General features: G+C 43.6%; 1 protein-coding gene across 2 annotated transcripts in view; it reads right to left on the bottom strand.

Annotated features, from left to right (window-relative positions):
• efcab6 (EF-hand calcium binding domain 6) overlaps window positions 1–15,894 on the bottom strand; it is a 28,915-nt gene that overhangs the window by 12,689 nt on the left and 332 nt on the right. Inside the window, exons 2-15 of one of the 2 annotated variants that reach the window (XM_064344527.1) lie at window positions 14,737–15,006; window positions 14,292–14,512; window positions 11,305–11,384; window positions 10,725–10,791; window positions 6,704–6,840; window positions 6,366–6,487; window positions 5,994–6,121; window positions 4,264–4,412; window positions 3,771–3,866; window positions 3,294–3,405; window positions 1,726–1,890; window positions 1,339–1,419; window positions 1,034–1,194; window positions 365–487 (exon numbers count right to left, since the gene is read on the bottom strand). In XM_064344527.1, the coding sequence (XP_064200597.1) occupies window positions 365–487; window positions 1,034–1,194; window positions 1,339–1,419; window positions 1,726–1,890; window positions 3,294–3,405; window positions 3,771–3,866; window positions 4,264–4,412; window positions 5,994–6,121; window positions 6,366–6,487; window positions 6,704–6,840; window positions 10,725–10,791; window positions 11,305–11,384; window positions 14,292–14,512; window positions 14,737–15,004 (1,910 nt within the window). In that variant the 5' untranslated portion in view covers window positions 15,005–15,006. Of the gene's footprint in view, window positions 1–364; window positions 488–1,033; window positions 1,195–1,338; window positions 1,420–1,725; window positions 1,891–3,293; window positions 3,409–3,770; window positions 3,867–4,263; window positions 4,413–5,993; window positions 6,122–6,365; window positions 6,488–6,703; window positions 6,841–10,724; window positions 10,792–11,304; window positions 11,385–14,291; window positions 14,513–14,736; window positions 15,007–15,894 lie in introns of both variants that reach the window. The other variant, XM_064344526.1, reaches the window with a different exon arrangement.

The raw sequence follows: 15,894 nt of genomic DNA, 5'->3' as shown, positions 1-15,894 counted from the left end.
GACCATGCTATGAAATTGGTAGCAGAATGCGCTAATAAAAATGCTATAGTGTGTATAGGACGGAGTGTGGCACAGTGGGTAAGGAACTGCGCTTGTAACCGAAAGGTCGTAGGTTCGAATCCCGGGTAAGGACACTGCCGTTGTACCCTTGAGCAAGGTACTTAACCTGCATTGCTTCAGTATATATCCAGCTGTATAAATGGATACAATGTAAAAATGCTATGTAAAAAGTTGTGTAAGTCGCTCTGGATAAGAGCGTCTGCTAAATGCCTGTAATGTAATGTAATGTAATGTAATGCTATACATTATAAGCTAACACGTACTAGCAGAATGAGCGAGTACACAGAATTATTAATGCCGTTACCTGCTGGTTGCCCTCTGGGCCTTTGCAGCACTGTCTGTCTCTCTGCTCCTCTTTGACACGCCCAGACTGTTCAGAAACCGGCCATATGCGAGTCTTCCTGAGTCCGTGTGTGGCTCACAAAGTCTGCAGCAGGCAAAGGAAACACCATCACGTGTCCCACAGACGTGTCAACCAGAACTGGGTCAGATTTGAAATATTTTGAATAATTTAACACTTTAAAAGCAACCAGCAACATTCCTGCAGATCACCGATCATTTAAAAGAGGCATCTATTTTTAATTATGCTTTCAGAATGTGACTAGAAGGACGGAGTGTGGATGGACCTGTGTTTCCCTGTTGCTGAGATAAAGGTGCTTATAATTATTCATCACTGCTGGTGACAAAGCATCACACTGGAGGATATACGTAGGTTCACTCAGCACCACATTGGCTTTGAAACCTGCATTCCAGTCAGTGTTAATGTTCTGTCTTACTCACTGTACTATAGTCACCCAGCTGTGAGGGTAAGTTCCATAGCACTACTCCTTAACTCTAATCCTAGACAGCTGTAGGGTTCTTCTTGTGTTCACTTTAAAAGCAACAAGTGTAGACCCAGAAATCTGCTCAGACTGTGACTCTATAGGCCTACTGACTCACCTGTAGAAATGTCTGTGACTCTATACTGACTTACCTGTAGAAGTGACCCTCTGATACAGGTAGTCCATATCGGTTAATGACCTCCCTGAGTTCATTCTGATGAACCGTCCCATTCTGACCACGGTCGTAGTTTTTGAGTGCCTCCATGACCTGGTCAAGGTGCTCGGACAGTTTGTCCCGCAGTAACCCCTCTACCTGCACACAGGTAATCAGAGCATGGGTCAGATCAGAAAACTCAGCCATAACTGTACTGCCACCCTGAAAATGCCATCATGCTGTCCCAGCTGTGCTATCATTGGCTAATCAGCATTAGTGGAAGACTCTCATTGGTTAACTCACTGTGCTCCAGGCATCACTCTCAGTTAGCTTGTATTTCTGCTGAAGCTCCTGTGTGCTGCCACTGCACTCCTGGGTCTCTACCTGAAGAGGGCGACACCTGCAGGTCAGGGCACTGTTCTCTGACTCCACATTCTCAATCAGTTGGTGGAGTATGAATGTCTGGTTAGTCGGTTAGCTAATGGTGGGTGGAGGGTGATGGTGTTAGTATGTAGTAGGAAGAGGGTGATGATATTAGCATGTTAGTCTGTAGTGGGTGGAGGGGGATGGTGTTAGCATGTAAGCATGCTGTGGGAAGAGAGTGATGGTGTTAGCATGCTAGCCTGTGGTGGGTGGAGGGTGATGGCGTTAGCATGCTAGCCTGTGGTGGGTGGAGGGTGATGCTGTTACCGGTGGTGGGTGCAGTAGCTCCAGGATGCGCTCGCAGTGTATAACACCAGTGTGCTCAGGGTCCAGCAGGATCATCATCTCCTTAAACTGCTGCTCTGTCAGGCGACATTTCCGGCCCTCCAACGACCTCCGCAACTCCGTCCGTGTGACCTTCCCAGCCCCGCCCTGCAACAATGAAGATGTTTTAAGGGGTTTTACCAAATGCAGTCAAGGTAAAGTATCAATGGACGTTCTGTACTGTGATAGAGTATTGGAACCTCTTGTAGTCAAGAAGCAAAGAGAACAGAAGGAATGTATTATCTGAGCATCTGCTGAGTCTATGAAATCTGTGGAAGAATCGTCTGGGATCTGTTTATCTGTCCATCCTAAGATTTCAGCTTCAGCTTCTCTAGAGTCAGTGGGTTTACAAAAATGCCTAAATACAAGTTGCTAGACTCGCTGTACTACATGAAATACGACCGTCCATCCTGACCAATCCGCAAGCACCTTCATCTGCCCCGGATTGGTCACAGAGGACACCGAAGGTGACATTGAAATGGAGAATCATATTCATATCGGAGTAGTTTTTCCTTATTCGGTGGCACGATTGTACTTTTTAAGAGTTGTAATTGCGTTGGCTAGGCGCTGAAACACGTAAGCGCACATCGTGAGTCAGTGCACATTCTCTCCCCAGGGCTAGGAGAACAAACCTACTGTAAACCTGATTACTGGCTGCAGCTCCACCAGGCCTTTGTTTAATCCGGTACTCACACTGTTTATTATTAAGACAGTAGGTAACCTTTTTTTTCCTCTTCACTGTTTTATGGCATTAAAGACGGAACGTCTCCCAGAGATGTGTGACTAATATGCTTCATACAGTTTAGAAACTTGGAACAACATTATTAAACAGTAGCAACATCAAACTGCATTAAATTCTTTTCCCAAAAACTTACTGAAGGCATTACTAAAAGCTACAGACTATTACCAAAAATATGAGAGATATCATGAAGAGAACAATTTACAAAATACAAAGTTTTTTTAAATTTAAATTCTGGATTCAGGAATGAAGCATTGCAGTCTTCCTCTTAGACACAGAAGAGATCTTGTGCTGATTTTCGCCAGACCATGAAGGCCATCTGTTCCATTAATTCTGTTTTTAAACAATTATATCTTTAGATGCTAGTGAAATTTGCAAACATTACTGCAGATCACAGAAAATTTCCAGCAAAACACACTGCTAATCAAAACAAAATAATATGAAATTGAAATATTATTGTGGATATCTGTATGGATTTTGTTTACAATTGTCAGTGATTTTCATGTATTTATTTGCTATCAGAAGGATTCGGTATTTCATATTATTATATTGAATATGTGGCTGGGAAATTGTAGCACAGCAAAGTTCTCAAAGTCCAATAGGGATTACGTGCACTATATTGATGTTAAAAGTACTCTATGAGTGTTGATTTTACATTGAACACTTTGCTTTGTGGGTGGGACTTAAACTATAGAACATGCTGAGTGGGAACTATGAAACAGGTGGTAGAGTGAAAGTTTGACAGGAAGTTAGATTTTTCAGCAATCCTCACTTTATCAGATTTCAGGATGGAGCTCTTCAGCAGAGGGTAGACTTCCTGTAAGGCCTGCAGGTTCTGGAGGTTCTGCTGGGCTGTGCCTGGGCCCTGCTGCTCACAGTGCCCCCTGCTGGACCCATATGTACATACATTTTAGCTATTTAGCACACGCGCTTATCCTAAATGACTTGCACAGCTTATATTTTCATTATGCGCAATCCATTCATATAGTTGGATATTTACTGAAGCAATCTGGGGTACAACTGCATAGCCCCATCTAGGAATCAAACCCGCAACCTCTGAGTTATTAACCATTATATTGTACTGCTGCCACGATTAAACAGAATGTCTGACAGGAAGTGTACAGAATGTTGAGAATATTTTCATTGCAGTTACACAGGAGTTAATTACTGGTGTGAGCGTTATATTTAAGTTAGAGGTCAGGTTGAGCACTGCTACCTGACACACAGGTGTTCTCCAAACTGCTCTCACCTGACAGGTGATGTCTGCCTCTTGTTCTGGGTCAAATCCTTAAACTGGGCCATAAACTGGGCCCACGGTACTGGTTCTGCAACATTCAACCCAAACCTGCATCAGAAAAAGATGGAAAGTGTTAAACTGGACAGCTTCTTCATCTGTCTCTCCCTAGGGGCCAGATTCTTTTTTTTACAAGATGGGCCAGACCTTTTCCACATATAAAAAATATGAAAAATATGTATTGTAAAGGTGTAAATAAAGTAATGCTTTCTTAAATTATGAATCATAATTAGTTATTATTCAGTCATTATTGTGCTGACATTGTGCAGACCTGGCATAATATCTGATGCATCTGAATAAATCTTTGAATAAAATAGTTTCCTGCTTTGCTGTAATATAAGGGCCAGGAGAACGTCTATGGTGGGCCATCCAGTGAGTAGCCCTAGCGTAAACCTTAACACTGTTACATCAGAGCGTGTGATCGGTGGTATATTCCTTTCCAGCTTACCGGCTCGCCAAACCCTGGAACAGGAAGTCACTCATGGGGAACAGGAAGTGGCTGAGGATGGACTTCAGGTCCTCCTGGGAGACAACTCCACTGCAGGTAACGTCAGACACCTGGAGAGCCCGCCAGACATCGTCGTAGCTCAGACGCATCTGTCACAGGAAGAAATGTATTCATGACCTCATCAGGGTTGGGCTTCATCCATTTTAATTCAGCCAGTTAAACAAAGGGTTAAAAATGTCCTTCATTTAGAATGCCCAGAAGGTTCCATGAGGGGTTTTCATTGAATTAAATGCATTTCAATTCTTTTCCTTAGCTGACTAAATTGAAATGGAACTGACCCAAAAGTCTGCTTGATACGGGCAGAGCTGCAGAATTTGCTCACTGTTTGTGTCAGTGAGCTGGTTTAGAGTCCCATACGTTTCCAGCTGAGATCTTTACCTGAGCATTCTCTTGATGCTTTTTGATGTGCTGTTTTGTCAGCGTGGCCCCCCAAAAAGTGCACCGAAATGCCACATCCATACAGATCGTATCAAAGCCTGTTATTTTCCTACTGTGAGCAGCTGAAAGTGGGATTAGTTTCTCTCCCACACTGTCTTTGAAATGCCAGTGTAATGCTAACGAGGGGTGACTCCATAAGGAAGGGATAAAATACTTAGAGGGGGGTCAAACAAACTAGTTTAGTTTACTCCAGAACAAAGTACCCAGGGGCCAATGCTGCATGCACCCGGGGGCGGAGCCAGAGGGGACCATGTGACATTATATAATGTTTGTTTAGCAGATGCCCTTATCCACAGCTCCCATTTTGAAATACAATCTCATTTATTCTGTTGGATCTAAGGAAGCACGACAGGTAAAGTAAATTGGTCAATGGTGAATTACATTTCATTTTAAGTGCATACATAAGTGCATACCAAAGTTCATTGGAACAACTACAAAACACAGGTCCGATAAGGTACAATACTCATTATGCAACAGTTACTGGACACACTAAGTCCAGTTCACACAGTATGCATAAGCTAGGTCAGAAAGTTATAGCAAGTCAAACTAGGAGGCGTGACAACGAGCTACACGTCTAGATAACAATACAAGTTACAAGCGCAGATGGTAAAATGGCAGTGCCCCACCTGCAAATTTTCTTACCAGCAAACTTTGTGTTACAAACCTAGTTCCCTAACCACTATGCTACACTGCCGCCCTGACAGTCGTTGCCATGGAGAAAACCCAGTGCGCACAAGTTTTTAAAGAGCTGCTTCATCTCCCCTGTACCGTCGCTGAAATTAGTCATAATTAACAGAACCACTCTGGAGATTATGTTCTGGGCAAACGTTTTAATTAAAAATTGTCATTGCCTGTCATGTGAACGATATTTCGCCAGTTAGCGACAATATCCTGCGCCAGCTACCGCTTAACAGACGCTGGATGAGGTCCAGAACGTCTCAAAAAAGAACAGGGGGCTGAGGAGTTAATCCACTCCTGTTTTAACCCTTTAAGGTGCAAGAACATGTGATTAGAATGTTATTAACTGAACATTCTAATGTTGATATTGCAATCACTACTGGTAATCGAAGGCAATCGAGTTCTAGAACACTGAATTTTAAAAAGACATTCCAAAAAAATCTACTCTTTAAAAAGGACAGAATGCCTGATGCCTGGTTCGCTATTTCACTGAGAGGCTGAGAGATTTGGGGGTTACTGTTGAACACACAGAACAGAGAGAAATAATGGCTCACTTTATTTAGGAAGGCGTCGTGGACCTGCTCTAGCGTCAGTCCTCGGGACGGTGGGGCAACGGAGACTGGAGGTGTCCTGTCCTGCAGCTGTCTCTCGTTATCTTGACTGACAGAATCCCAGTTCAAAGCTGCAACTCAAATATTTTTCATGACACTCAAATTCACCAAGGGGAAAGATTGCTAAAAGCGTGAGAGAACACAAAATTGGTCCGTTTTGGCGTCGTGGGTTCTCTCCGGACAACTGACAGATCCTGTGTGCCGTATGGTCACACCTGACCTGGCCGTGTTCACTGGTCTGTCACACACCTTACAGGTGCAGGCTCACTGTAACTGAGTTGGGAATTTTAAAGGGGTTCTCAAAATGTACGCTACCTGACTTCACAGTATCCTGATGCTCTGACTTCCTGTTGTTTTCACAGTCAATGCTGAGTCTCTGGAGAAAATCTCGGTATGACATGGTTCCTGGGTTGTCTGGACTGTAATGGGACCAAATTCTGGAAGAACAAAAAAGACAGTGTTACAGACACCAACATCTGCGGCAGAACTTCAATTACAAAAACTTCACTACGGGAGTTACTGTAATGCATATCACCCTAGACCAACAGACTAAAGAGCCCTCTCGCTCACGCACGCACGCACGCACGCACGCACGCACACACACATACACACATACACTCACTCTCACTCTCATGTTTGCTGCTCAGTCAGACCTGTGGAACTCCTGGTTTCCCAAAGGGAGGCAGTAGCTCTCCAAGACCCTGAGCAGCTCATGTTTCTGGATCTTTCCGTCCCGGTTGTGGTCAAACAGACGGAAGGCCCGGATCACGTTCTTTAAGTTGTTCCCAATCTTTGAAAGTTTAAAACAGAAAATAAAATTCACCTCAGAAACTGAACTCGGTACTGCAGAGCAATATTTCATTTCATTATTCAATTTAAATGTATATTAATCAATCTCTGTCTGTCTCTTGCGTTCTCTCAAATTTTAATTTTCAAATTTCAAAGTGTTTTATTGGCAGGACAAGTACAGGCACTTGTGTTGCCAAGGTAGAGGGTACATAATAAAACTGCACAATATAGATGATAGATTATGGATTAGTTAAAGAAATGCCTATAACTAAAATGACAGTAAGCGATGTTAGGTGTGTGTATGTGTGCATGTCTGTATTTGTGTATGTCTGCCTGTCAGTGCGTTTGTTTGTTTTTCTATCTGTCTCTCTCTCCAGATTCAGGTGCTGCAGAAGGGAGATGTGAGTGGGTGTGGTCTCTGGGGCTGGAAACAAAGTGTGCGGGGTTTGGCTGTTGGGGGTGCACAGCGCTGAAATAAATGAGATGAGTGCAAAAACACACATCCTTAGATAATCTGTGTTTGTCTGAGAGACGCTTCCGGCTTAGCGGACGGGTGGGTGTGCAGCACAGCAGGACGTTTCCGACGCGTGGAAAATTTAAACAAACTGCGGGAGTGCATCTGACAAGCACAGTAATTACCCGTGCATAAAAAACACTTTTATTAAGCTGAAGTGCTTTAATCAGTGTAAAGGGAAAAAATGTACACCACAGCTTAGTTATAAAAAGATCAAATGAAGCAGAATTAATTTTTTTAAATGGATATAAATAATCATCACTCCCCCCTTTCAAACTTCAGAATTGGTCAGCTAATTAAAATTTGCTAAAAACACGAAGCAAAGCCGGGATAGCCTAATGTGTCTCATCTCTCTGTATCTTATTTCCAGGCCTCGTACACATGCTCTCGGTCCTCTGTGCCCCTCTCCCGGATCTGGTGGTGTTCATGGCTGTCAGCGATGCCAGTTTCCCGCTAAGCAGCTGTGCGCTGCCTGGAATAGCTTCTGGCCAATCACTGCACCTTGCTGAGAAGCACTTTCGACTCTAGCGCCATCCCATCCCAGTCAGACTTGGGTTAGTGTAATAATGATAACTTGCAGGCTGGATCACAGTTGGGCTTTATGCTCTTTGTAGAAGTTTCAAATATATGAGTACAACTGGGTGAAAAAGCCTGTCTGTAACTCTCAATCTGCGATGAACGCCTTACTGCAGTAACACACTGTGTGGTGTCCTCACAACATACTGCAGTAGCACACTGCCGTAGCACACTGCCTGCCATCCACACTACATACTGCAGTAGCACACTGTGTGGCGTCCTCACAACCTACTACAGTAACACACTGCGTGGTGTCCTCACAACATACTGCAGTAGCACACTGCCTGCCATCCACACTACATACTGCAGTAGCACACTGCCATAGCACCCTGTGTGACGTCCTCACAACCTACTACAGTAACACACTGCCATAGCACACTGTGTGATGTCTTCACAACCTACTGCAGTAGCACACTGCTTGGCGTCCTCACAAACAAGACCAGCTCAAATATGCAAATAATCAGAGGAAGGAGATGAAGTTCAACATTTGGTTGCTTCGCTTTAATTCGAATTTCCCTAATTTCCTCTGATTGATGCAACATAAACAGGGGTTTATTTTGAAGCTGTATCTCACACACTTCTGCCGTGATCCCTTCAGCTACAGGACCCCCTAAAGAGACATTTATTCTGTTTTACTCTCCCTAAAATACCTGATATTATTTGACACTAGCAGCAATGTTAAGTCTGTTGTTCTCCACAGAACAGGTTGAAAATAATCTTGTAAACCACTTGTAAAAAGCTCTAGAAATGATTTCTCTCCCATCTGTGGAGATGGGGAACGTGTGCTGCAGAATGGGCCTTTGCTGTCAGGATGAATTTAGCACGATTTTAGTCCATATTCAGACATAAAAAAGTGAGCAAGGCTGAAAAAAATAGAGCCCGTTGGGCTTGAAAGCATAGATATCCCAGTGTGTCTGGTGCTGACAAATTTCTCTTCAAGCACCTACCCCGCCCCTTTTTTTATGGTAATAAAATGTGCTCCAAAATGGCTGGATTTCAGGAACGAAGGATAAAGACCAATAAGGTCATGCAACTGAAAAACTTTAATTGAACAAATGAATGTTCCTGTAGCAATGTAACCCAAAAAGAGGCAAGAGAAATGGAAGGACCTTAGAATGCAGGCATCAGTCAGAGGGCAACAGCCGCGGTAAAACCACGCGGGTCCCGAAGGCATCGGTCTGGGAGAGAGAAACCACGCAGATCGAAGCTGATGAGAACACTGGGCTCGTGGAGAGAACTCTGAAGTCTATTTGATGCTTCTCCAGAGAACTTTGCAACCAGAAGGAACAACAGAGGAGAGATGAAAGGAAAGAAGATGGGGGGCAGGTAGAGACGGCAGGTGAGTTTATTTGCCTTGGGGCTGTCTTTGATTCTTAAACCTCTCAACAAACTACCAAGAAACTCATAAGCTTCTCCACAACAACACTCAAAATAACCAAAGCTGAGTAGTATATTAACCAAGTAAGTATTGTTAATACTCCTAATGCGTATTAACCATATTGTGGTACATATTAACTAGGATATTTCTCTGTAGTATTACAGAAAATGCCCAAGTGCTAGCTAAACAAGCTTTGAAATCCTCCAAGTGTTCTAAGGTGTTGATGGGTGGCATATGTGCAATATCAAACACATTGTAGTTAGGCCCAGTATTGTGACAAGTACCATTTGCAGAACAGTTCCAAATGATTCGTACAAATAGCACAATGTGTTCTCGGGCTTATGGGAAGACGCGTGACCAAGGCAACAGTTTCCGCTCGGATGCCGAGACGTTCTTGCGGTTGACGCCTCTCTTGACATGCACAGGTCTCCCCCGCGTGTCTGGCTAAACGTCTCCTGTTTTTAATGAAATATTGACACGTGAAAATGCATGCAGGTTGCACATGTGCGTGGGATATCTCATCAGATGTAGGTACATCACTCATTAGCACAAACAGCTGTGCTCTCTTCTCAGAATCTCCAGAGAAAAAACACCACCGCCCGTTTTTCGGTTGCTAACAGGCGAAAGCCATCACATTTCCCCCTGAAATGCACAAACTGATGCTCTAAAATAATGTTAAAATATGCGTCCTCAAACAGCTTCAGATACGGAAAAGTGTTTTGATTTAAATTATAATAGTACATTACTGTAGATAATGGATATAATCTATTATCTCTCCATCATTTTCCTTCTGCAATTATGATGGTTCAACAGATTTTCAAAATAAATTATCCATATATTTCCTTTGGTTCTGTAGGATTCACACAGCGCATCCCATTTTAAAGTCCTGAGCACCATAGATATGTCTGCAGCATAGATGTTGTGAGGCACTATTCTATGTTCTTCTATGATATCTGAGGTCCGCAAGGTAGACAGAGAGCCACTGCATTTGCATGGTAAAGCCGAGCAGTGTGTAATACAGAGAGATGTGTCCATACATGTTGTACCACTGTAACGTAAGACTCGCTGAATGTAAAATCTCCAAGGTATTTACTGTATCTGCACACTGATTTAATTCAGTGCATTTTCCATTTAATTACTCAAAACTAATATCTGGAACATGTGAAAAGCACATGCTCTCAGACCTCCCACACTGCCCTAATTCCCTTTCATACAAATAAACACATTTCGTTGAAAAATACTGAGGTCAGTATTTACATATCAGTCATTAGTTAATGGTTTTTATTTCTGGAACCGAAAGACTCCAAATGGTAGTAATATTTGTAAAACACTGTGTTACTATGTAAACTGACTAATGACTATCCAATCACAACCCTGGAGGGTTTTTTTTTTTTGATAGGAAAAAAAGAAGTCAAACCTTGTCTCTGAGGCAGTGCTGAAGTTCTTTCAAGGTCATAGGCTGCTGTCGGCTCCTTGGGTGGAACCTTGGAACAGGGGCAGAGATGGGGTGCCAGGTTCAGATTTGGGGTCAAACCCATCCCAGCATGAGTTATCTCCATATCCAAACATCAACTGAGGATTGTTTTCATGGTGGGGTTGAGTTTCAGGTTTGGCTATGAAGCTTCTGGAAATTGTGCTGTGTGTGCATGATCCGGTACATGAGGCAGTCACCTCTGACTGCAGCTACAGCCTCAACTGGGCACTACTATTCACATACATACTCAACAGATGGCTGTCTAATTACACACGCGGCCACACACACACACACACACACACACACACGCATGCATCAGGGTCAATTCCATTTCAGTTTGATCATTCAGGAAATGAATTTACATTAATGAATTGACAATGCCCATAACGTTTTATAAGGGTTTTTCAAGTAATTCATTGAAATGCAATTAAATGCTTGTGTTGAAATTGTGTTGTCCCCAAGTTCTTTTGGGCAGTACACTGTCCTTGTTTACCTGTCCAGGTAACGGGTGGGGTTACAGTACCTGCTCCGTGCAGTGGGGGTTCTGCAGTGTCTCCTCAGGAACTCTGTGTAGGCCACACTCCCATTGTCTCTCCTCGGAGCCTGTAAAACACCCAGCATGCTGTGAGTCACGGCCTCTAGCTCCTCCCTAATGTATGCACTATGTGGCTGCACATCAGCGTTTGATTGGCCGTAGCACCCGAGTGCAACGCATAGGGGTACTACGCTGAGCAGAGGGACCCGCATGCAAGTGATTAATCACCCACACTACAGAACCAGACCCTCAGGCCCAAAGCCAACATTCAAAGTCTGTCAAATATGACTGTATTCCAGAAAGGTGTTCAAACACCACCGTATCTAAGGCAAAACCAGCTCTTGAAAGAGGCTTTGTTTGGTTAGCATGTTTTCGCTATGAATGAAGATGCCCTGGTTGTGTTGTAGCTGTGCACATGCATTTTTATTTTGGGACATTTAAACTGAGTCATTTAGCTGAGAACCTTCAATAGTGACTTGCTCAGTGCAAAATCAGTGTCTCAGTTGACAGGGTTATTACACAAACATGAGCCCCCTCTTCAAATGCTTCTTTATGTCCAGGTTTACTTTGCCCCTGTACCAATATTCAATATTTGCATGTTCCTTTGGTTTTCAGAGGAGATATTTGTTTTCCTTGTGTGTATCGGTGAATTCAGTCACTTTAATTATTGTTTTAAAATGTGCTCTCATGTGAAAAGTGACTACTTCTAATGCTCAATAACTGATCAGAATAAAAAATGAGATCCTGTTCTGCATCTGGTGGTGCTCTGAGAGGGAGAGAGAGAGAGAGAGAGAGAGAGAGAGAGAGAGAGGGGGAGATAGAGATAAAGAGAGAGAGAGATGTGTTTGGCATCCCGCATCTCAGTGCTAAATGCTCATCTGTCAGATGTACCCAGATTAACAGCTGCTGCTGCAGAAGCAGTCTTTAAAAAGTAAACTTTCAACGACTCGAGAAAAAAACCAACAAAGTCGGGGTGTGTTTTTTTTTTGCGAGTGGATGAGCCAGGAGCCGACAGCACGCAGTGGAGCTGTCAGTCTTGAGCAGCGAGACAGAACACAAAGGAACAGACAATTACAGTCATACGGCACAGTGACAATGCCGCAGCAACAAAACACCGTCCTGAGGAACATATCTATCAGTGCCTCACACATCCTGATGAACAGATCTATCAGAGCCCCACACATCCTGATGAACAGATCTATCAGTGCCACACACATCCTGATGAACAGATTTATCAAAGCCCCACACATCCTGATGAACAGATTTATCAGAGCCCCACACATCCTGATGAACAGATTTATCAGTGCCCCACACATCCTGATGAACAGATTTATCAGTGCCCCACACATCCTGATGAACAGATCTATCAGAAACCCTCACCCATATTACTGATATGGTGGTGGTGGTAGTGGCAGTAGTAGTAGCAGCAGCAAAAGTAACGCTAGTAGTAGTGTTAGTGCTGGTATTAGCAGTTTTAGTGATAGTAGTTGTACTAACTGGCAGTAGTATTAACAGATGTGGTGTCCCCACCTGGACTATATAAACAGCTGATATTTGAATTTATTTTTATTTTTTTTTGCTCTTTTCACTGAATATTTTTAGGTCTTTGCTTAAACAATAGAATATGAGTTGTCATATTTTACTGAAGCATCATTGCTTTTGTCTAAATAAAAGCTGCAAGAAAGCACTGTGATTATGTGCAGGAAGCATTTTAATTGTGAGGAGAAAACGTAATCTCGTAGACGAAGCACCATCGTACTGTGGAAATGCACAGACTGTAATGCAGTTGGGAAATTCAACAGGGACGGAATTTGGAGACAGTTTTAAGCCCCGTGTAGCGTTGTGTTTTCTTTCCAATGTAAGGAGTGACAAGCAGGAGGAAGAGCTAAGATATCATTGTGTGGTGTCACAATGCGGACAGGAGGGTCTGCTTAATGCTTAAATGCAAATGTATGTGGTGTCTGGGACAAAGAGAAGACAATGGCGCAAACCATCTGTACTGACAGAGATTCCAGTCCAGGCCAAGTGCGACTACCCATTAGTAATGGCATAGGTGTCATGCTACTTAAATTCTCAGCTGACACACGATTTGTTTCAAAGGACGGCCTGTCTATGGTGCTGAAATTCGTGCTTGTTTTTTCTACCAATTGCTTTGTAGAACGGATGCAATTACATCATTTCACTCAAATCTTCAGTAATCCAACCATGTGTGAACTTTGAAAATGACCTACTGATCCAGCCTTTAGCCTTCCCAGCTGCTTCTCAGCAAATTGTATTATTAAGATCTATAAATCCGTTTTGTGGAATCTTTCCATTTTATGTGCTTGATCTGAAGTCTAAACTTGTCTTTTATTGCCACCCTCTGGTTGAATCAGAGAATGGCATGCCTGTGGTCAGCCGTCTAGGTGGATCACTTGGTGTTCAAACTGTTTTTTCCACAAGGGGTCTAACACAAGTATTATGACTGTTTAATGGGTGATCTGGGACTCGACTATACCCCAGGCAATCCCACCCTCTATAGAGCCTCTACAGGAGAGCTTAGTTTACAGGAGACCTGTCGGATGGAGCATCATGTAGACCTGTAGGAAGGAGGCTCGGGTAAATACATAGGATGGAGCCTCAGGTAGACCTGTAAGATGGAGGCTCAGGAAGACCTTTAGGATGGAGGCTCAGGTAGACCGGTAGGACGAAGTCTCAGGTAGACCTGTAGGACGGAGGCTCAGGTAGACCTGAGGGATGGAGCCTCAGGTAGACCTCTAGGATGGGGGCTCAGGTAGACCTGAGGGATGGAGCCTCAGGTAGACCTCTAGGATTGAGCCTCAGGTGAACCTGTAGGATGGAGGCTCAGATAGGCCTGTGGGCCAGAGGCTCAGATAGACCTGTGAGATGGAGATTCAGGTAGACCTGTAGAACAGAGGCTCAGGTAGACCTGTGGGATGGGTACAGGTGAGTCCCCCAGAGCAGAGTTCTCTCACCTTGGCCAGCAGGGCTGTAAACTGCGGCTGCGTTAGCGGGAGAATGAATCCCTCGATGACGCGGCGGAACTCTCCTTTAGTGACGGTGAAGTTCCCCTCAGTGTCCAGGGCCCGAAACGCTGCCCTCAGGATCCCTTGCTTCTCCTGCACCCCGCGAGCGATGGCTTGATCCACCTGCACCCCCGAAAGTGCCTCGTTTGGGACAGACCTGACTGAGGATGCTGGGAGAGCAGAGCTGGGTCACCTTCTGGGTCTCATTATTATTTTACACTTCAACCTTTTAGACACTGTTACAATAGGATTACTGTGTGTGTGTGTGTGTGTGTGCGCATGTGCGAGTATGTTTGTGTGTGTGTGTGCATACAGTCTATACATGTATGTGCATGTTTGTGTTGATGATATCTTGGTCTTGTAGACAGTCTTCATTTCCTGGTTTATGACTTACTGGATTCTGACTGGCTGCTGTTGCGCCCTGAGTCTCTACCAGGCTCCCCACCTTCAGGGTTGAGAGGGGTGCCCTGGGGTTTCGGAAAACAGTTCGGACTCGGGGTGGCCTGGGGTTTTGGAGAGCTCTGTGGTCTCAGGGTGCCTTGGGATTTTTGAGGGCTGTGGGGTCTTGGGGTGCCCTGAGCTTTTAGAGAGCTCTGAGGTCTTGGGGTAACTCCCATCGCCCGACACTGAGGACCCAGGTTTGGAGGAACAACTGCAGCCATTTCTGTTAAAGAAAGTGTGCAGAGGTGACATTTACAGGTTCTGTTCCTGTAATCACCCATTCCCTCCTCCTGCTACCCGCATTAAAACCGTCACCCGAAGTTTATGATGTTGTGCGATATATAAAAGCAGAAGCTCTTCTGCCGTGTTTTGATAAAATATTTGCAAAGGACGGATCTCATGAGATCCTGTGGCGCGAGGTAATACCAGCAGGAAAAATACAGTGACTACATGATTTTATCAACTAAATAATGTTTAATTGTTATATTATTTGACGTGCCATTGGCGTTTTAGATTGAACAATGAAAATAAATATAAATACAATTAAATTTGGTCACTAAGAGCGATGTAAACAGGACGAGTTACAGCCGTCTCGCCTGGCCCTCCCTACTTGCCGAGTTACCTCTTTATCGCTAGTTGTTCAGCCCTGAACAGACAGCTCAAGTTATGGTTCGCCTTAATCGTTTGATTGAAGGGTAGAGTTGCGTGTAACTACATTCCATACATGACAATGCAAACATTAAAAACAATTAATAGTAACGTAAACAGAGAAAGACAATCTTGTTTTTTAAAATGAACCAGTTATGGATTAAAACTCATTTCGAATCTGCCTTTAGCTTAACCGTTAAATTACAGATTTTGTCATTACAATTTTTATCAAAGGTCGTTTTTTTCTTGTTTTTCATTTAAATTATTCATTTTTAGCGTTGTTTTGATGTAATGGCAACAACCCCTTCAAACAGTCATTGTGCCAAGCTGATTAAGAATTAAAACGCCTGTGTGTGCAACAGTCGTCTTTCTGATCCATCCACATTTGGTGTTACTAATCTTCTGTGATTAAAAATTGTTTGCTTTTCATTTTCAAGTTAAAATCAAACACAATTAATCTACT

This window comes from Anguilla rostrata, chromosome 7 (genome assembly GCF_018555375.3).
Source record: "Anguilla rostrata isolate EN2019 chromosome 7, ASM1855537v3, whole genome shotgun sequence".
NCBI classification, from domain to species: Eukaryota; Metazoa; Chordata; class Actinopteri; order Anguilliformes; family Anguillidae; genus Anguilla; species Anguilla rostrata.
Note: the sequence above shows the minus strand (reverse complement) of the source record. Positions and strands in the feature narration are given on the sequence as shown.